Raw genomic sequence first — 20,860 nt, 5'->3', positions numbered from 1 at the left:
CATGACAAAGCCAGATCATTATAGTGAATAATGAGTTGATACACGAAAGCATATGAGATAACAATGAAAGTACCTGATAATATTCGTGCCAGTTGTAGTGAATTATGAGTTGATTCACGAAATCATTATGAGATAGCAATGAAATTACTTGATAATATTCACGCCAGCTTTGATAGTAAAGACTTATAATTTAATCAAAGCTCAATAATGGTATAAAAGATAAATATCTGAAATATCAGTTAAGATATTAATTAACCGTTAACATGAAATGTCTTTTTTAAAAATGATTTGTGTTAATAATAAACACTCTCCTTACGGCAAAGCCAGATCGTTGTAGTGAATAATGAGTTGATTCACAAAATCATTATGAGATAGCAATGAAAGTACCTGATAATATTCGCGCCAGTTTTAAAGTATTAACGACTTATCTGAATGTTACAGAATGCATACTAATTATGTTCTCTAATAATAAAATTATCAAATTTGGATTTTCCAATCGTATTTAAATCGAAATATCAAATCTCGTGAAAAAAAAGTCGATTACACCCTCATCGGAAAAGCTATCATAAATGACATAGTTACCCTTTGGTAATAAATAGGAGGACACTATAAGATTGTAGTATTATAGTTATTCCAAGACTTCCTTTGGTCGAGGCCCTGTGTGCCACTTCTTCCATCTCCGCCAGTGCCGCACTTGGTTTCTTCTGCGGTTTTTCATCTTCACTTTCAACCAAAGGTCCATTCTTGAATTGTACTAAACTTTTTTTTGTTTCAAATTCCCCTTTCCCTTTTCTCATATGCAGTACCCTTTTGAAATTTTGATGTTATTTTGCATTGTAAATAGTTAGATTCAAAGCATCTATAGTCCATTGTTGATTAATCTGGTTATGCAATGTCGTTTGATATAATTTACTTTGTGAATGTCTGTTAATGTTATAGAAATACTGCTATAGGTGAATCAGAATTTGTGGGTGACTCTCTATTATCAATTTTTATGTAGGTTAATAGGGTTTTGTTTGATTTTTTTTTGTTATTAGATGTTTACCTTGGTTTCTTGATTCATGTGATTTCTGATGGGTCTTTGTTTCTTGATTTTGTTATGATTTGTGATAGTTGTTAGATATCTGTCTAGTTGCTAGTTGTTCCCTTTGGTGGCAAATCTATAACCCAAAACCCACATTGACTGCTGTGATATGTCAACCTAAACTTATTTGGACCTATAACTATAGATATCAATGTGGGTTCTTTGTTGGAAAACACAATGGTGGATTATTTGATTGAATTGAAACTTGAAAGGGAAATTGCTAAAGTTCTCACCATGTTAAATGAAATCATCATTTGCCTTCTTTGTACTCATGTCTTAAGGATATACATGGGTATGAGTAATTTGGGCAGATCCTTCAAATCACACGAAAACTTCCTAAAAGTTTTAATGTACCTGTACCTGTACCTGATACATACTCCATGCCAGATCCAATCGGAGATAGCTCTATCATATATGCCTTATAGATTTAATGTTCCATTAGGAAAACGAGGACATGACAACTTCTGATAGCATATAGACTTGTTGTCACTTGTCATGAACCAGACAACTGAATGGTATTGCGACGGGACATCTCGCTTGTAATCGTGTAAACCAGGTTTGAATATATGGGACCTACTTTCCCATAAGCAGTGTGTTTACACACTTTGAAGGCCTATAGTCTTAATGGATCCCGTCCCTGAATCAAATGACTGCTACTGAAGGAGCACTGTGTGTGACCAAAAACTTTTATGCAATGAAAATTGGAAACAGCCACAAAATTAGTATCGACGCCTATCCTAAGTGAAAAGAAAAAGTAGAAGTATGACAAATTATCTACTAACAAAAATGTAATAGATACCATTCCCACTGTTTCATTTTATGTAACATTCTTTCATTTTTAGTCGGGTCCAAAAGAATAGGACCTTTCTATAAATGGGAACTCCTTAAATTTAAAAGTCCCATAATGAGATGCTCTTATAACCTCAAGCCCACATGGTACGATTAAGGCCATAAGTTTTAAGGGTACTTTTAATACCTAACAAAAGTTTTCCCTTCTTTCCTAAACTTCGTTCCTTGTCTAACATCACCACATAAAATGAAACATACAGAGTGATTGATTTACATATTTTCATTGTAACTTCATTGTCCATTTTGAGGGACACGTGTTCTTTTTTCCCACGCACATGGTTTTATCAGTTATGATTTCCTTCTTATGCATGTCTACTATTATGTGTTCTTACATGATTTTTGAGAAATCCTACTTATCTTTCCTTTTTAGGGCTGCATTATCCAATATCCTGTAGTTTGAGCAGTAGCATTCCACTTTATATTGATTAATGTTTTGTTCGTCATCTCATTGCAAGTTTCTTCTTTATGATCAGGGAGTACAACAACAACAAAAAGGCTCTGATACTTCATTTGATTGGATGTATAGGAGCATATCATTTTGGTGGATGTACGCGTAAGCAAGAGAAACATAATTCTTTTATATTAGTGTGTGGCTCAATTGATATGCTGATAAAAAGTTATCTTTCTGGTTGCAAAGAAACTTCTTTTGCAACCTCTGTCTCATCTGAGATCACGAAACGAGCTTCATGCGACCAGGGTTCTGGTGCTGAATTGTCAGAAATGAGTCCAGAAAAAGATAAATATCCTATTGATGTCTGTATGGAATCTGATTCAAAGGATGGTGATCCTTGTTCCTTAAACAGTCTAGATGGTCCACGACCTTCAACTTTCAGTGCCATGCCTGGAAGTTTAAAGCCCATAGTATATCGTAGGAAAAAGTTCAAACAAAACCCTCGTCCTACTTTCTTCATTGAACCATCAGCTGAAGTTAGGCCTAGCAATGGATGCCCTTCTGAGCTCTGTTCTGAAGTCCATTCAGGAACTTTGAAGGAAGGCATAGTTGCTGCTGAGAAATTAGCTACAGCAACTCCTGTTCTTCTGCCTGCTGAGTGTAACAGAGGAAACCTTCTATCTAAATCAAATTCTTGTGATGGTAGACCTGAAGGGGAAGAGCAGTGCTCTGAAGCAGCATCAAGAAGTGATATGCAAAGGACTTCAAATGTTTGCATAAATGATAGCCATTCGTCATCAAAGTGTAATTTGGATTTTGGGTCTTCTTCATTGAAGACGCTTGTGGATGATGCTGGTGAGTGCTCCTCATCTGGTGCTTTATTTCCTGAAAGATTGGGTAATAATATGCCAGAAAAGGATATATGCACAGCAATTCTTAGAGGTTATGGGTTGCTTGAAAATGTTGTGGTTACAAAACTCGGAGCATCAACAGAAGACTTTTATACCAGTTCTGACAACTGCTGTTTAATCTCATGCAAAGCCTGTGATTGTTCAGAATCTACAGTGAAGATGCTAATCTGTGATAACTGTGATGATGCATATCATTTATCGTGCTGCAAACCCCATAAAAAGATAGCACCCGAGGATGAGTGGTTTTGCCAAACTTGTTTGATTAAGAAGCAGAGAGTGCTCAAGAAATCATCTTGTAATGAGAGTTCTAGCAATTCTCCATCTGAAGGTGAATCAGGACCTACAGCTCTCATGTTGAAGGACACCGGTTATAAAACTCGTGTTCGTATTAGCAAAAAGTATCAAGCTGAGATTCCTGACTGGACAGGTCCAGCGACAGAGTATGTTCTACACATCTATCTTTTTTTAATTGTTGTGGATCTTCCTATTGACTTAAGGGAAGTGAAAATGACAACTAGCTTTAAATGGTTTTGTCATGTAGGCAGATAAAACATAATGGGGTATCTCTCATTCTGTTTCTACCTGCTGTAACAGTTTGCACTTATCATTTCAGTTGTTGTGTCTTTTTATTTAATATAGATTATAGATTATAGATGTGATGGATGAGTCCAACTTACAAGTAGTTACAACATAGAGAATTTACACTAAAACATGTTGCTACAAGTACTCTTTTGTCGATGCTAATGTGGGAATTGCATTACGCAACAAAATCTTCACTAATCTCCGCAAGGGAATTGCCTAATCCCTTAGACATCTTCTGTTTCTTTCATCCATGCTGCCACACGAGCTTTGAAAGAGCTACTTCCCTTGTTCCTGTTCTCCATCTCTTCTTTGGAGCTTCCATTATAATAGAAACTTATTGATGGTTCTTGACGTCACCATTTGATACCAAACATACCATACATGTTAACCTATTCGCAATAGTGCAATTGCATAGTCAAGTACTAAGTAGTTAACATTCTCTTTCAGTTCCTTTACATTAGGCCGAATCTTCGACAAACAGCTAAACTTGTTCAAAGCATTTCATAGAGCTAACTAGACTAAGTCTATTACATATTGAACACTAGACGTATGCCCAAACAGTACCTACATGACACATTGCAGATATGGTGCATAACATGGTTATTGATAATGAGCGCTTGAACATGTTAGAAAATGAGTTGTCATGGACTTTATTCTTTCTCATTTCATTCTTTTCTCACTCCTCTCAACAAATAAGACCGATCCCATCATTTTCATGCTTGAACTCCACCAACGAACCATCCCTCCACCCCCTGCTGACCCACTTCATCCATAGACACACGGTTCAGCCCTTCTCTTTTGTCTGTCTGTCTGTCTCTCTCTATACACACACACACACACACACACAACCACCTTTGTACAGAAACACCACAATTCCACTCACACACTGCTCTCTCTATTTTTTGTTGCATCTCTGTTGAATGCCATATTCAAAAAGCCACCATCTTCAGCCGCCCCATCTGCTTGCTCCTTTCATTGGATAAGAGAAACTAAAGCGAGACCTTTGACAATTAAGAGAGGTATTTCTCCACTCCAAGCGATTGGGGTGCTACCTCTTTCCCCTACAATGACAGGGAAATATCGTTCAATTGATAAGTTAGAAGGTGATAAAATTTTCTCCGGTTGAAGTCCTTTGTTAAGTGTAAATGAATAAAGCAACAGTCATGATAGAGTGCAAAGACGAGGGCTATTTAGCTATGATTCTTCGTGGAGAAGAAGCAATCAGTATCAAAGTTGGGTAGTTGATTGCCATTACAGTTGAAGGAAGATTGTATTGCAAAATTTAGTGACTACCAACATTCAAATCAGATTCTATATCTTCAAATTTGATTGTCCTTCTACCACAAAAAAGGGAGAACAGATAAATGGAGAAGAAGAGAGGAAGAAGAAGGGAGAATGTTTTCTCTTAGCTCTTAGATGTAGGTGGGTCTGGATTCAATAGTGGAAAGATAAGAGAAGGAATTGTCTTTTAGGGAAGAAAGATAACACATAGTGAAGTGGGTTGAGAATAATGAGGTCTCAGGTTCACATCAGTGGAGAGACAAAAACAGTACGAGATTTCTTCCACTTGTCCGAACCTTGAGGATAGGGTTACCCATCACCTATGGTGGTGTGAGGTAGCAAGTACCTTGTGGAACTAGTCGAGGTATGTGCAAGCTGGTCCGGCTATCACAATTATTAGAAAAAGATGAATGGGGAGGGGAGTTGGAAAAATAAACTTTTTCCCTTTTTGGATCAGAAGTTCTTTTTTTGTGGGATTTTGTGGGTTTAAGAGCTACATGTCTTTCTTCCAAGGCTTCTTTGTCACATCTGTGTGTAAACTGCTCACATTCTATTTTCTTGATTGTTGCAGCATGTGTCTAATAGGTAAAATTTGAGCACAAGTAGTTTAGATGGCTAGATGAAAAATTCGGACAAGTTTCGATGTTGTCTGTGTATTCACCCTTAACATTAAGCATCAATTGACTTAAATGGTCCTCCTCAAACTTTTGCTGTAATGATGGCACCCAATCAGCTCTTCCATGTGAAAAAGCACTTTTCCATCGATGTTTTCCGGATTCATCATTTTCAGTTGTCATCTGTATTACTTAGTTTATGTATGAATCACTCCTGGTTTTCTCATAGATCTACCTAATGAAACTCTATACGCAAAGAAAGAAATCTTTGGAGATAATTTTTCTTTAAAGGAACTTTGTAATGTCTTTAAAATATTCAAAGCCTATGGTGGCATGTTTCGTGCATCTACAACTCAAAATTCTGTTGGTATTTTTTCTCTTATTTCATAACCTATAATTCTATACCTGCTAGTGCTAGCACACCTTATCTGAAGTCCTAAACTTAAGTATGATTTCTTGAATGCTCGGTGGAATATTAATACTCAGGAGTTTAGCTCAAGAAAAATGGATTAGTGTTAGTGGGGGTAACTATGGCATGTTCATGTTTATTTATCTTCTTAATACCATGGAAACTTATAATGCTCACAGGTTTCGTGCTTCACATGTTCTGATAAGTTCTACTCTAATTTAAGAAAATCTTGAGTGTAGGAATGCTATTAATATTTACTGTTATGATATTGTTATCTATTTGAGCTGTTTGTATCTTTTGAGTGTGTCTGCTGCATTGGTTTTGATGATAAGATTTGATGCAGTGACGCTGGTTGTAGTGGTGAACCATTTGAAATCACACCTTCAGAGAATCTCTGCTTGCCTGTAAGTCCCACTCCTGAAATTTATCTTTCCATACAGCTGCCTGCTCAGTTCTAGGAAAAATTATTTACGAATAACCAAATTATATTGGTCAGAAACAATCTTCTAACGAACATATGAGGATTAGCTCTATTGGCAATTGGCTTCAGTGCCGGCAGGTCAACGAAGGTTTTGGGAAACGTGTGGATGGAAGTATCTGTGGGAAGTGGCGAAGGTAATGAGCCTTCTGCACTTTTACTATTGAATTGTTTTGCTCCAGCTTTAGGTGTTTCAAGTGGATGCTGCTAATTCTGGGCTGTTCCATTAAGATAGTTTCAGCTCTCGGAAATGGACACCATTACGTGTCTTGATCAAATTATTGCATGTTCCCTTTATTATTTTCCTCTATTAATGAGAAGGAACTCCAAAAGAGGAAAAGGAAAACCCCTGCAACTTGATGTCCCTCCTGAATCTTTAACTACTACTCTCGACCTTTGATATAAGACCCATGAGATAAAAGCCATGTCAGTAGTTTGATAAGAAGAGTACTGAGATCAGTGAGAAGTGAAAGTGGTAGAAAGGGAAGTTCACGTATTAAATGGGAAGTTTACTTATCAAGGAATCCAGCATGATATTTATGTTGTTTTATCTTGGTGTTCTATTTTTTATCTATTCAAGATACCCAATCTGCAATTTGGTGTTATCATGACAGGGCGCCGCTATTTGAAGTTCAAACAGATAATTGGGAGTGCTTCCGTTCTGTCCTTTGGGATCCAGCTCACGCCGATTGTGCTGTACCTCAAGTATGTGAGTTTTTTTCAGTCCAGATGTTGTGTTCAACATCTTTTCTTCAACTTAACTCATTAACTTGATTCATTCCTTCCCCATTACCATTCCTCGCTCTATGTTTCTTTTCTTCCCCATCCCTGATCTTGCTTCTAGATCTATTGCATTTTGTTTTTGTTAGTTTTGGAGAATTATTTTTTTGTTGAGATTAAGGCGTTTGCTTCCAAAGCTGTCTAGCTGTTGCACAGATTTTATGCTGGCATGTGTAAGAAAGAAATACTTATATCTTTGAGTTTATGTTGAAGAATCATTCAAGTGCTATAATAGCTTCAGTGTTTTTCATCATCATCTCGGGGAAGATGCTTAGTGTTAATATTAAGTGCGGCCATTATCCCTCTTTGGGCTAGTATATTTGCTATGTTCGATTATTTGAAGTTCAAACAGATAATTGGGAGTGCTTCCGTTCTGTCCTTTGGGATCCAGCTCTATATGAGATAGATCTATTGCATATTTGCATTTTGTTTTTGTTAGTTTGGAGAATTAGTTTTTTGGTGAGATTAAGGCGTTTGCTTCCAAAGTTGTCTAGCTGTTGCACAGATTTTATGCTAGCATGTGTCAGAAAGAAATACTTATATTTTTGAGTTTATATTGAAGAGTCATTCAAGTGCTATAATAGCTTCAGTGTTTTTCATCATCATCTCGGGGAAGATGCTTAGTGTAATATTAAGTGAGGCCATTATCCCTCTTTGGGCTAGTATTTTGCTATGTTCATATCCACTCTTCTCATGTCCCTAAAAAGATGGAGGTTTATACTGAAACGTATACAGTAATATTTAAACTAAGCTTTTTCTGTGGACTCTTACATGTATGGAATGATTAAACCTTTGATACTCTAAATAATTTTTCTAGAAGCAATGAAATACATGTGGATTGGAAATCCTAGAAGTGCCATAACACGGTCATAAAAAAAAAGTCCTACAAGTTCCATGACATTGATATTATGGCATTGCTGCATGTTTTTACTGATCTTTGGGTTTTTCATTTGCTATATTGCCCATTTCATTGAGATCTATCCTTATTAATAACAACACATATCCAGTGTAATCCAACAAGTGGGATATTGGGAGGGTGGTGTGTACGCATCCTTACCCCTACCATGTGAAGGTAGAGAGGCTGTTTCCACTAGACTTTTGAGTCTTGGCTCAAGTAAAGCATATAATATTTCTTAAATTGTTTTTCTGATCGCTATTCTTTGTCTCTCACTCTGGCTCAGGAACTAGAGACGGAGGAAGTTCTGAAGCAATTGAAGTATATGGAGATGGTATATCAGCAAACCTTATTATATCACTCTTTTCCTGTTTTGATAAATGGATGAGTCACTTATATGCTTTATTTAGCAAGAGGTGTAGGTAAGAAATAATATAATGCAAAAGATCGACCCCATCAGCCAAATTATATACATGACTAAAAAATTTCTGTCTTCTGGTGTTTTACATTCTTCTAAAATAGAAAAATTCTTTTCAAATGCAATTATGTTTCTCAACTATTTCTGTTACATAATCTGTTTAGAAAATGAGTTAATGCAAAGTCACAGCAATTCTCTATTTCCTTTGTACTCGATGGGGTTTCTGCGAGCTACTGTTTTTGTATCCCGCTGTCTCTGCCTCTTGTACACCAAGGTGTTCGTTCCTTTTGTTATTAAAATAGTTTTCTCGTTGAAGAAGATATATCTAAACTTCCTTTGGTGATTGTATTAGATACTATCCATCTTGTCCTATTTCTCTTTAAGTGGAGTAAGGTCTTATTCTCCTACTAGTCGCCTCCCTGTGCACAAAATGGAACCCTGCAGGATTCTGGCCCCTCTATACTATTGGACAGCTTTAAGTTTGAGATGTGCTGTAGTAAACTAGTTGTGCAGAGTCCCAATTTACTACTATTGTACAAGACAAACAGCAAAGAGAAACTAGGATATAGGCTTTGCGCAACATGTTTTCCTTGGTCATGTTACCAGTTCCAAAAAAATTAATATGGTTTCCTTGGACAAGGAAAAATAAGTTGGATTTGATTTCTCTCTCTCATTTGGTAATGCATGACCAACGACGAGATGTGTGTCACAATTAAAGAAAGATTTTTATGTAACTACTTCAGGTTACCCAGGACATCACCTTATATAGGAGGGTGTGGAGCACGCATAGTAGGGTAGAAGGTTAGTAGGCAGTTGAGTGTTGTCTTGCTTTTCGTGGGTTTAGGTTTGTTGGTGTTTGTTGTTGTACTGGTTGTATTATTGTACTTCTTGCTTTTGATATCTATCACTGTTTGTTGTTTATTGTGTTTCAATTATGGCACTATTTTGTGTTCTTGTTCCTTTCTTGTAGGATTTGTACTGCTTCCCTTGTTAATTTCTATGTTTTCTTATTCTTTGTGCTTGGATTTGCTACACTTGAGATGATGGTCTTTTGGAAATACCTCTCTACCTCCATGAGGTAGTGGTAAGGTCTGTTTACTTTGTACTCTTCCTAGACCCCACTGGTGGGATTCCATTGGATATGTTATTGTAACTTTTTAGTATAGTTTTATTTGCTATTTTTTCCCTTTATGAACTGTATCTAAATTGTCGGAAAAGGGGGTGCCCATTTAAGTAGTGAATTACTGATGGTGGATCCTTGTCCTACAAATGATCTGTGTTGTTTTCCCTTACAATTGTTGTTTAATTTGCGTTGTATACTTTCCTGACCAACTTATGAAGGTATAGAATATTGAACCTAGTGTTGTTCCTTCTGTTTAGTTGAAACACCGGCTGGTAGTTAAGAGGCGCAAATTGAATCAAACCTCAGGTGCTGGCTCACGGTTCTTGACAAAGAAATGAGAAGATACAGGCTTCATGTACGGAAATGTTCATCTTGTACATTTAAGCATAAAAATTTTGGATAATTGGAGTAGTACTACATGAGATTTTCATCACAGTATTCTGATTTAATTGCTTCAGAAACATAGTTGTACAATTTAGAAGGTGCAAGGAATCAGCTGCAAAGTCGACTTGATCTTTCCTGGCTTCACTTCATCACAGTACGCTGATGTAATTGCTTCAGAAACATAATTGTACAATTTAGTAGGCGCAAGGAATCAGCTGCAAACTCGACTTGATCTTTCCTGGCTTCACTTCATCTCTTAGTCCATCTATCTCTTCTCTTTTACGTTTCGCATTGTCAGGGCTGACAAATTAACATTTCACTTTCTTCGCCCTTATGTCACATTTCTGTAATGCCTTGATGAATTTGTGAGGCCCTGGTTTAGTCATTGCAGGATAGAGAGCAGGTTGTGAGGATATGGGGAATTTGTACTCGTGATGACTTAATGTTAGTGCATATTTATGTTTCTATTTTTCTCTCTGGTATAAGCAGTATTTGTTTGCAGCTTCCAGCAAAGCAATCTCTCTCTCTCTCTAGATAGAGAGAGATTATGTGATCACTGTTCACCGCATATTTGGCACTCTAGGAACTTATGGTTCTGCCCTTGTATCTTAACAAAGGATTTGAACTCAAGTCAGCCTTGGTGATAAGAACGTGCTGAGTGGAAGGACCGTCTTTGAACGAATTAAAGTTACTCTATAGAGGTAACATGCAGGGTGAGATACTGATCTTTATGAGTCAGCGCTTGTTTATTACATTTGGTTAGTGAAGGATAGTGATCCTATGTCTTGATGGCCAATTTATTACATTTGGTTACTGAATGAGTGAAGGAAAGTGATCCTATGTCTTGATGGCCAATTTAAACCTGTGGGGTATTTTGTTTTCACCATGATCCAACTATTTGTCAGGTATGATGAATGACAGTGGAAAAGATTTAAGAGTTGTTATTGAGTAATTCTTTCACTCACTTGTGGGACAAATGAAATTTCATCAAAAGAGAGCTGTCCTTCGAAAGAAAGTGAAATTTTGATTATGTGGTGGGCAAAATACCTGGATTAGACTAGATAGGATTCTTTTGGTTCTGCGTATCGAATTTTTTTGCACGTACAATAGATTTAAGCGGTGACCAGGCAAGAAGTACCCTATTTATTATGTTGTTCCGTACATGAGTAGAATCACCTTTCGTTAATAGGTTTAAAAATATATCTTCAAGAGTCATGATCAAGAATTTAGAGCTCTTAAAACCATACAACCATGGACGACTGGGCATGCATCAAAACAACCAAAACCATCTCAGTGATATCCACTTTCTTCAATCTAAGACTCAAAAGTGAAGCAAAGAAATTTGGACATGCAACTGTTTGAGAGGAAATGTGTTCATCAAACAATATTTCATTTTTCCATTGAAGTATATAAGTATTACATTCTAATTCATCAACTTTTAGTGGCGTTCCCTCAAACATACATGAAGTACATACAATAATAAAAGAATCATTAAATCCTGATCAACAAGGATTCAGGAGGAAAAAGATTTAAGTCTAATCTGAGAGCATGAAGGTGTTACCAAGATCTTCACATCCTCCATTCTAAGTTCTTTCTGCTTAATGAGCTCTGTCGAAGCTGATTGAGGTTATCGTGACGCGTGCGACAAAAATGGAAAGAATTCAGGCCTATAACAGTCCAGACATTACAATCAACTGGATCTCACCTTCCTTCTTGACTGATGAATTGTGAAAAGTCATCTACTCCATCAGCCATGGCATCTCTAGTGCCACTGGTACTTGTTGCAGGTTCATCGTCTTCTTTGTTTTTTGATTCAACATGAGTCTGGTCTTCAGAAGTTTCAGTTCCTCTCTCCTCAACAGTCTCTAGAACACGAATATCAGAAGCAGAGTCTTCCCCTGCATTCTTCCGCAGCCAAGCCTCATGAATTTGCAAAACATATTCCAGATGCCAGAGGACTTCTCCCATTGTTGGTCTCAACTTTCCCTCGTCTGACAGACATTTCTCAGCAATTTCTCCAAATTTCATCAATGATTCTGTGGAATATTGTCCTGCGAGTTGTTCGTCAATGATGGTTTCAAGAGATCTTTTTCGTTGAAACCGCATTGCCCATTCTGCAAGATTGATCTGATCTCTTGGTAAGCTTGGATTTATAACAGGGCGCGCACATATAACTTCAAACAGCACAACCCCAAAGGAGTAAACATCAGATTTCTCAGTCAACTGCTGCCGCCTGAAATACTCGGGATCCAGATAACCAAAACTTCCTTTCACTGCTGTACTGACATGAGTATGTTCCAAAGAAGGGCCAGTTTTAGACAACCCAAAATCAGCCATTTTCGCCACAAAATTCTCGTCTAACAATATGTTGGTTGTCTTGATATCCCTATGGATAATTCCCCGCTCTGACCCTGTGTGAAGGTAATGCAGACCACGAGCTGAACCAATGCACGCCTCTAGTCTTTGCTTCCAGCTTAGGGATGGTAGATCACTGCCAAAGAGATGACTCCTGAGAGTTCCATTGGCCATGTACTCATAAACCAAAATCATTTCATTCTGTTCATCACAGAAACCTATCATGGAGACCAAATGCCTATGCCTTAGCTTAGAAAGCATTTCGATTTCTGTTTCAAATTCTTTCAGTCCTTGCTGAGATTGAGGATTGGCTCGCTTGATTGCAGCAAGGGTTCCATCATCGAGTTCTGCCTTGAAAACCTTACCAAATCCTCCCACTCCAATCACTAAGCTTTCATCAAAGTTGTTTGTTGCTCCTTTAATCTCTGCTAGAGTAAACCGCCTTCCAGATCTTAGAGTTCCAAGATTTTGATATTCTATTGATCCCTTACCATTACCAGTGTTGGTCACAGCAGCTGCATGAAGGAATAAAGGTCTCCATCCAGGTGAGTTTTTCTTTGTGTCATCTTTGCTACTCCGCCTTCTACATAGCCATATAATAAGCATGACTAATCCTGCAAGAAAGATAATGGATGCAACACCTGCTCCAATTCCTACCCACAGGATTAAACTTTTCGAAGTTGATTTTTCTGGAACATCCTCATATTTCTGTATATAGGCAAGATTACCATTCCGACTCAACTTGAAAACCTCCAAACCATTCAAAAGAGCATCAGTGCCTGCAGAACCAGTCGTTGTATCTGGACCAAGCTGAACCCAGAGGCTGCTACTTTTCGAGGATATCGCATCAAAGTAATCCTCATGGTAAGCCTTGTTCATTCCCCCAGCTCTTGAGAAAATGTCGTAGTTGTCTGCTGCAGTTTTGTTATTTATATAAATTTTGAAGATCCTTTGATTTGGTTTATTAAAGTCAAACTCACAGAAATGTAAGCGGACTACATAATCAAAATCTGGATCCACATCCAATTTCCATGACATGTTCAACCGTTTCTCCATGACATCTGTGTTGCTCATAATTCTTGCTGTTTCATACACAAGAAGCGGAGCAACAGAGGTGTCATTCGGGGAAGCATAAGTAATGTTGGAATGGTTTTTGGCTTCTGAACCTGCATCTGCAATGATCATATAGCTTGAATCCGCCTCCCACTTCCTCCTGAACCCTGAATCTTGAGTGGATTTAATTGCTGAACCACCAATGTTCAACCTGTACATAGTTTGAATCCCTCGTTTACTCAAATTTAAAGAACTCTTAGCACCATTGCCACCAACTTTACTGATGGAGTCAACAAATAGCTTATCAGTCACAGGGATGATCTCAATAGCATTAACAAATCCAAACGAATCCCGATTCGGAACAAACTCGAGCACAAAGACATCAATATCAGAAGTCACAAAATACTCCTTCACCAATGAAAAGATACTGGAATTGCCTCCGGAACCTTCCAAGAGCGAGTTCTTGAGCAAAATCTCACCAGCAACATTAAACTCCGAAACCAACTTCAAACCATTTGCAGCAACAGCAAAATACGACTCATTCGCATCACGATTCCCAAATGTAAAGGGATAGAAATGGAGCCTAAGGAAATAACTACCAGGTGATCCTTTGAAAGTATAGTTAAAACTTTCCGAAAAAAACCTGGCAGTTTTGTAGAGTGACTCATAAGATGGATCACCATTAAATGAGTCAGTAGATGCCTCTATACCTGATGAACTCAAAGTAACATTACTACCAGGATCAGAATCACCTATCCATTTGCTACCATCTGCATTCACACTAGAATTTGTACCACAATTTACCAGAAAAGTCTTTGTTTGAGCTTCACCAATTTCAACAAACACAACTAATACCAATAGAGGAATTATCACAAACACCTCCCTCCCTTTGACTTTCATAACTTCACTATCCCCCAAATAAGGCAATAACTCCCCCAAAAGTTTCTTCCTTTTCTGATACTACCTACACACTCTTCCAAATTCAATTACAAAACTCAAAACCCCAAAACCCCACCAGCAATTGTTTCAACACTAAACAAAATTTCAAATAAGAAAAACCCCTTAACAAGTACAATCACTTTCTACCCCCAAACCAAAAAACAATCCAAAAAAAACATCAAAAGTGAAGCATAAACATTAAAAGAATACCTTCACAAATCTCTCATAGGCAACTCAAACAACATGGGTTTTTAACCAAAACCCACAAGAATAAATGAACACCTTCAGTACAGGAAAAACCCCAAATCAGCAAACAGATCTGAGACCAACAAAATGGTCAAAAGCTCCAATCTTGGAGACAATGGTAACCAAAAAAACGAAGAAAAAAAACCAAATTCTCAACAATGGTGAAGAAATAAGTCTTTAAACAGATCACCTAAAAATGGTGATTATAGGTAAAAGAGTTCACTTTTCTTTTTCCAAGATGATAAAGGAAGATGGGGTAGGCTGGAATTATTTGAAACAGACTGGAAACATTCATATATTGTACTGTCTCTGACCTCAACACCATTATCTCTATACTATTTTATTACTCTTTTCTTGTAACTGCTTCTAACAGCCATTTTCTTAAGGATTTAAACTACAACATTTTATTTATTTGTTTCGTATTGTTGACACAGTGGTTTAAGCTTGAGATATTTTCATATTAGTTATTTTACGTTGATTTGAAATTAATTGTCGGTAAAAAGGAAGGAGTTTGTCTTGTCTTTTAGGTTGAGCTCCTCATACCGTGCATATTACCTTTTTCAGATAGTTTGTGAGTTATTACATGACCGATGTTTAACCTTGTGCGCATCAGAGCATGTATGGATTTTCTATCACTATTAAAAATTATATATATTACATTAGTTAAAACCTATACATATCGAGCGTTTACACCAAGCCAATACATGCATGTCATGTGTTTAAATTTATAGTTCATTTTACTTCAATTAACTTATCGTATTCTTTGGAAATCCCACACGATTTTATTTATTTATTTGGAAAGTAAGAATATATATAGCTGAGTTATCTAATTTATTTTCTTCAATTTCATATTAAATAATTTCTTCTCACGTTTATTAAAAATCATAAATAAAAAATAATTTTATTAATTCACTTCTTTAAAACCTACTTAGAAATATTATAAACAATGTGAACCCTTTAAAAAAAAAATTAAAAGGAAAATTCGAATTTGCATACTATTTGAAATTATTTATTTTATCACTTTTGTCATTATTTATTGGAAATAATTAAAAATTTATATGAAGTTAAAAGAATACATTCTTGTAAGAGTACCGTTATTATATTTCTTCTACTTAAAACGTCTTTATAAATTAGTGAAATAAATTATTTATAATGGTTGAAAGTTTCATGATTAATATTATTGGTGGTGTCATCTAATATCAACAAAGCTTTATAAAGGTTTATTTTCCATCGCTAGGATTAATAATATACTCTATTAATGAAATTTTTTAAAATAAATATTTAATTTATATAAAAGCTATTGAATTTTGAAAAATCTATAATATTTTTTAATCTCTTCCATATCATCTTGCTATTAGCGATACTATGATTTTATATCAAATTTATAGAAAATAAATATTATATCACGTATTATAAAAAAAATTTCTTTAAAATTAATCGAGGTGCGATTAAACTGATCGATTCGAACGAATAGTTTGGTGTTGATGGGAAAGGATGGAACTCCATGATTTGGTTGTTTTTTGCGGTGAATCACATGGGCATGTCTCTAGAAAAATAAACAATAGTCCAAAAATAGGCATTTATTTTTCACAATTAAAATAGTAAAATCTCTTTGTCTTTTTGTTCCTCCGTACCTTAGAGTACCACTAATATTATTTGGCCAAAATAATAGTTGTAAAACAAGAATATAATAATAAAATTAAAAGAAATAACAACTGTTGGTACCAAACTTTCAATTTGTCAAAAAAAAAAGAAGAAAAAAGGGTTGATATAATAGTTTAAAAGAACTTGAGTCTCATATTTATTTTGAAATTGAAATATTTCCTCAACAACTTTCAGTTTTTGGAAAATAGTTATGTTTTTTAATAAATATATCATAAATGGTATATAAATACCATCCGTTATATTTTTGAGATATTAGTGTCTCTATCGTAAAAAAATTAGCGTATATATATACTTTTTATACTAACGGACATAAATGTGTCATAATATTATCCACCGATCCGATATTTGTCAACAAATAAAATTGTGCCATGTGTCCCTGATCGTTAGAGTGAAGAACATATATATTCTAGTTTTTGGACAGCAGCGGTACCATTGTTCCAAAAGTATGACGAAGATATTTCCATACCATTTATGATAGTTCAGAGATATTTATTTTTTTCCTTTTTAATATAAACATCTCAAAGGTGTTCTTTTTGTGAAAATTAACAACGATTTTAAAGTTAAGTAGACTTTCTATAACATTTATTTGACGTAATTTCTAAGTGAATTAAAAAATTAACTATTAATAGATGAAATGTAAAGATATATTATATAAACATTTATTTGCATTTGATATTACCACCGAAAATATACCTTGATTAAATATTAATAGGATTTTTGTCCCTAAATTAATAGTAAATTATTTTAGTTTTTGTGATATATGATTAAGATATACAATCTTTGATTAAATGAAATATTCACTTTTTGATCTCCTTCCTAGTATGTATGTATAAATTTAATATAATGTTTATTTATTTCATTGCTTAATTTTATAGCGTTATTACTTTATATTTAATAGTAAATTATATAATAGCATACTTCATGACATAGCAAAAATATTCGACTCAATTAATTAGAGTTTAAATATACTTTATTAAATATCACACAAACTAAAATTAAAATTGAAAAATAACTTAAATAACCAAAAGTACTACTATTATTCCCAATTATTTATAGTTGGGACAACTTTAATTGGAAGTATAATTTATTTTCAGCTTCAATTATTTAATATATAATTACAACTATTAGCATTTTATTTTTATAATTGCAAAAATTGAGTGACAAACTTAACTTGGGCCTACTCTAGGTAGTCTAACATAGTTGGACCCCAATCACATCTATTGTGGACGACTTTGACAATTTAATAATTATAATAATAATAATAATAAGAATTGTTTCAATGGATAACTATTGTAGATGATTTGACAATTTTTTGATATTCGTTATAAAATTTGAATAAATTTAGGTTTGTGTTAAAAAATCTCATATGAAGATAAAGTGTTTTTCAAAAAACACGATCATGTATTTGTTGGAAAATAGCATACACAGCGGAAGCATTTCAAAATCATACATCTTGCATGAATATAAATAACAATCACAAATAGTTATCACATACAAAGTATGCTGAAAATTAAGCGTGTGCAGATATCTTGAAGTAAATCCAACTCCAGTTCTGTAGTCTTCTACAGTAATCTCAATCAACAACTGAACTCTCTCAATACTTGGGTGGGCAAGTATTGTATATAATTCTCTTATTCAATCTAGGTTAGAAAAATCCCTATTTATAGAGATGTCTTCCTAGTCCAAAGAGGAGAGGAAAAACCAATTCTTTTTCTTTTAGGAGATGTCTTCCTAGTCCAAAGAGGAGAGGAAAAACCAATTTTTTTCCTTTTAGGAGATGTCTTCCTAGTCCAGAGGAAAAATCAATTCTTTTTCTTTTAGGAGAACTTGAAAACACACGTTTTCCTCCAAAGAAAAAGAACGCTACTTTTCCATCTTCTACTAGAAAATAGGATTCTGAGTTCTAGTTAAATTGGGCACTGGAAGGACCACAAAATTTATTACTGAGGCTTCCTATTATGGAAATAATTCTAAATAATTAATTTAAATTATTCTTACCATAATAAATTACAAATCATTCCACTAAAAATTCGTAATTGAACTCCTCTATTTATTTCGAAATTCACCACTAAACACTTATTTGATTCTCCATGTTAAGATTACCGATACTAATCAATAAATTAAATTACTGACGAATTTAATTCAATGATTAAATTCTTTTAGAGCAATACTTAACTTATTTCATGTGCCAGATTCATAAATCTACCGGCCGGGTTTACACATGAAAACTTACAAGATTCTCATAAAAGGTGTATCATCAATCTCTATACTGAGACATGGATTCCATCAACTAACTAATTATTTCACCAATATATATTATTATCATCCAATTTACCAGGCATATTGACCCATCTCAGAATATCACCTTTTAATAAATCAAAATGATAAATAATAAATTCAGATCATAATCGTTATATCAAGATTAAGAATATAAGTACATTTAATAGTTTAGAGCATATGTTTTTATCAGTCAGTCTAAAACAACTATCTCTGCTTGGTCCCGTTCAATACATACCAAATGCACTAGCACTAGAAGTTAGAACTATGCCATTCTCATAATCAAGATAAATTACATTTAATCTCGTGCTACAATCTTTCTGATGATTTTGTCCAAATTTCCATCTATGATTGTGAACTATAAATTTTAACTTATAAAAACTGATGATTTAATCTTCTGTGTATAAGCTTAAACTCTATACACCAAATCATCTACTATATAAGTTAAGGACACATATATGACAATTGATCTATTTAATGTAACACTTTATTGAATTGAATAAATAAATAAACAATTGTTCAATATTAATACTTATCAAAACGCATGGTTAATAGTATATTCTAACAGTATTTAGGTGGACTCTATTCAAGATATCTGATTTATCGTAACCTTTGTTGATAAGTGATTTGATAAATTACTAATACACAATGGTATGGGATTATTTCATGTGTTAACCATTAAATAAGGTTTATGAATTCACTTGACTAAATTTATATTATTGTGTGTTGATCATGATGCACTAAATTTGGATCGTGTCATAAAAGTTTAAGTAATAAAAGAAAGAAAAGGGGTAAGAATTTAGTAAAAAAAATGTTTCATGTACTTACAAGACAAAAGTGTAAATATAATAAAATCACCTATAGTAATATTTGATTCACACTAAAATCATATTTGACAAGTAATAGGGAATTTAAAAATTCTTAAGAGGAATTCATGAAAAAATGTCACTAACTTAAATTTGAAATTTGACTAGAATAATTTTTGAACCACATTTATCATTGTACAAGAAGCTTTTCATATTAGATTATAATTTATATATATCTGATTATTTAACGTATTATTGTCCTATCACTTAAATAATTTTATTTTTATTTTTTGTTCAGTGTATAATATTTATATTAGAGTTAAATTAATGAAGAGTTATGCTGGGCAGGACCTCATTTGAAAGGTAGCGTTCCTTATCAATGATTTTTCATACCTTAGGTTGAAATCAAAATCTATGATTAAGAGAGAAACAATCTCATCTATCGTACATCGATCGCAAAGAATTAATAAAATGTTAGTACTATCAAAGATGACATTAACCTTTTAATACATTTTATATTATTATAATTTTGTATATCAAATGATCCAAAAAATATATTTTCTTTTTCTTAAACACATTATTTGAAGTGTGATATGCTGCCATAATTGGTGACAAGCTGTATGTAAAGTTTCAGATTCCTATCCCAACAAATAGACAAGTTTCAGCACCATTTTAGCAAATATATATTATACATAATTAATACTCCTTATGTTAAAACTTAATCTTATTCAACAAAATATTTATTAAAAAAAAATGTCTTAAAATATATTAAAATATCTGTTAAAGTTATAGTTTTCAATTAACAACAACAATAAGCCAATATGATCTCATATTTTATTAAATATATTATATAAAAAATTAAAATTAAAAACTTATTTAAAAATAGATAAATCAGATAAATAAATTGAAACGACGGGAGTGACTATATTAGTCACTTCAAAATGAAATGACATGACATCTCATTTATGAATATGAGACCCAGGATTTCCCGACAAAAATATTACTCTAATCTTTGATAGATAATTTGGTTCTTGAATTTTTTATTTTCATTTAATTCCCTGTCCCAACATAATATTTTCTTTTTTTAAAAAAAAAATAAAAATTTAAATTTGATGTAGGCACCGTCAAATAAAAATGAATTAACTTCTCACAATTTGAGTAAAAATTAATTTAATCATATTCTTTGTATCATAACTAAGCTTCATAAGCTAAACTAAATAAAAGAAATTTCAAGTGTGTTTTATTAAAGTATAAAATACAGAAATCATAATAAGTTTGGATGCTAATTATGTTCTATCTTGAAAGTTTTTGCAATTTTAA

At 34.0% G+C, this 20,860-nt stretch overlaps 2 protein-coding genes across 5 annotated transcripts; one reads left to right on the top strand and one right to left on the bottom strand.

The window, feature by feature from the left end:
• Positions 1-606: 606 nt before the first annotated feature.
• On the top strand, positions 607-10,666 carry LOC101258431 (uncharacterized). 4 transcript variants are annotated; one of them, XR_011214728.1, is made up of 8 exons: positions 607-736; positions 2,407-3,675; positions 6,465-6,525; positions 6,618-6,736; positions 7,214-7,308; positions 8,561-8,608; positions 10,073-10,170; positions 10,274-10,666. XR_011214728.1 is itself a non-coding variant. In XM_026029331.2 (8 exons), exons 2-7 carry the CDS (start codon positions 2,537-2,539, stop codon positions 10,151-10,153), a joined length of 1,539 nt encoding a protein of 512 aa, XP_025885116.1. In that variant the 5' UTR covers positions 607-736; positions 2,407-2,536; the 3' UTR covers positions 10,154-10,170; positions 10,274-10,666. The 4 variants fall into 4 exon arrangements, 3 of the variants coding, with proteins under 3 accessions (XP_025885116.1, XP_010316951.1, XP_025885117.1); XM_026029331.2 differs by having other exon boundaries at positions 7,214-7,304; XM_010318649.4 differs by having other exon boundaries at positions 7,214-7,304; positions 10,073-10,666.
• An 890-nt stretch (positions 10,667-11,556) lies between these two features.
• LOC101264890 (probable receptor-like protein kinase At1g30570) lies at positions 11,557-15,226 on the bottom strand. Its single transcript, XM_004233837.5, has one exon. The coding sequence runs from the start codon at positions 14,505-14,507 to the stop codon at positions 11,901-11,903; it is 2,607 nt and encodes an 868-aa protein (XP_004233885.1). The 5' UTR covers positions 14,508-15,226; the 3' UTR covers positions 11,557-11,900.
• Positions 15,227-20,860: the final 5,634 nt, after the last annotated feature.

This window comes from Solanum lycopersicum, chromosome 2 (assembly GCF_036512215.1).
Source record: "Solanum lycopersicum chromosome 2, SLM_r2.1".
Lineage (NCBI taxonomy): Eukaryota > Viridiplantae > Streptophyta > Magnoliopsida > Solanales > Solanaceae > Solanum > Solanum lycopersicum.
Note: the sequence above shows the minus strand (reverse complement) of the source record. Positions and strands in the feature narration are given on the sequence as shown.

What these genes read in the sequence shown, in the direction of transcription:
- LOC101264890 (XM_004233837.5), bottom strand. Translation starts at nt 14,507, where the DNA reads ATGAAAGTCAAAGGGAGGGAGGTGTTTGTGATAATTCCTCTATTGGTA.
- LOC101258431 (XM_026029331.2), top strand. Translation starts at nt 2,537, where the DNA reads ATGCTGATAAAAAGTTATCTTTCTGGTTGCAAAGAAACTTCTTTTGCA. An exon ending in TGGACAGGTCCAGCGACAGA is followed by an intron (nt 3,676 to 6,464) that starts GTATGTTCTACA and finishes GATTTGATGCAG; the next exon opens with TGACGCTGGTTGTAGTGGTG. An exon ending in CCGATTGTGCTGTACCTCAA is followed by an intron (nt 7,305 to 8,560) that starts GTATGTGAGTTT and finishes ACTCTGGCTCAG; the next exon opens with GAACTAGAGACGGAGGAAGT.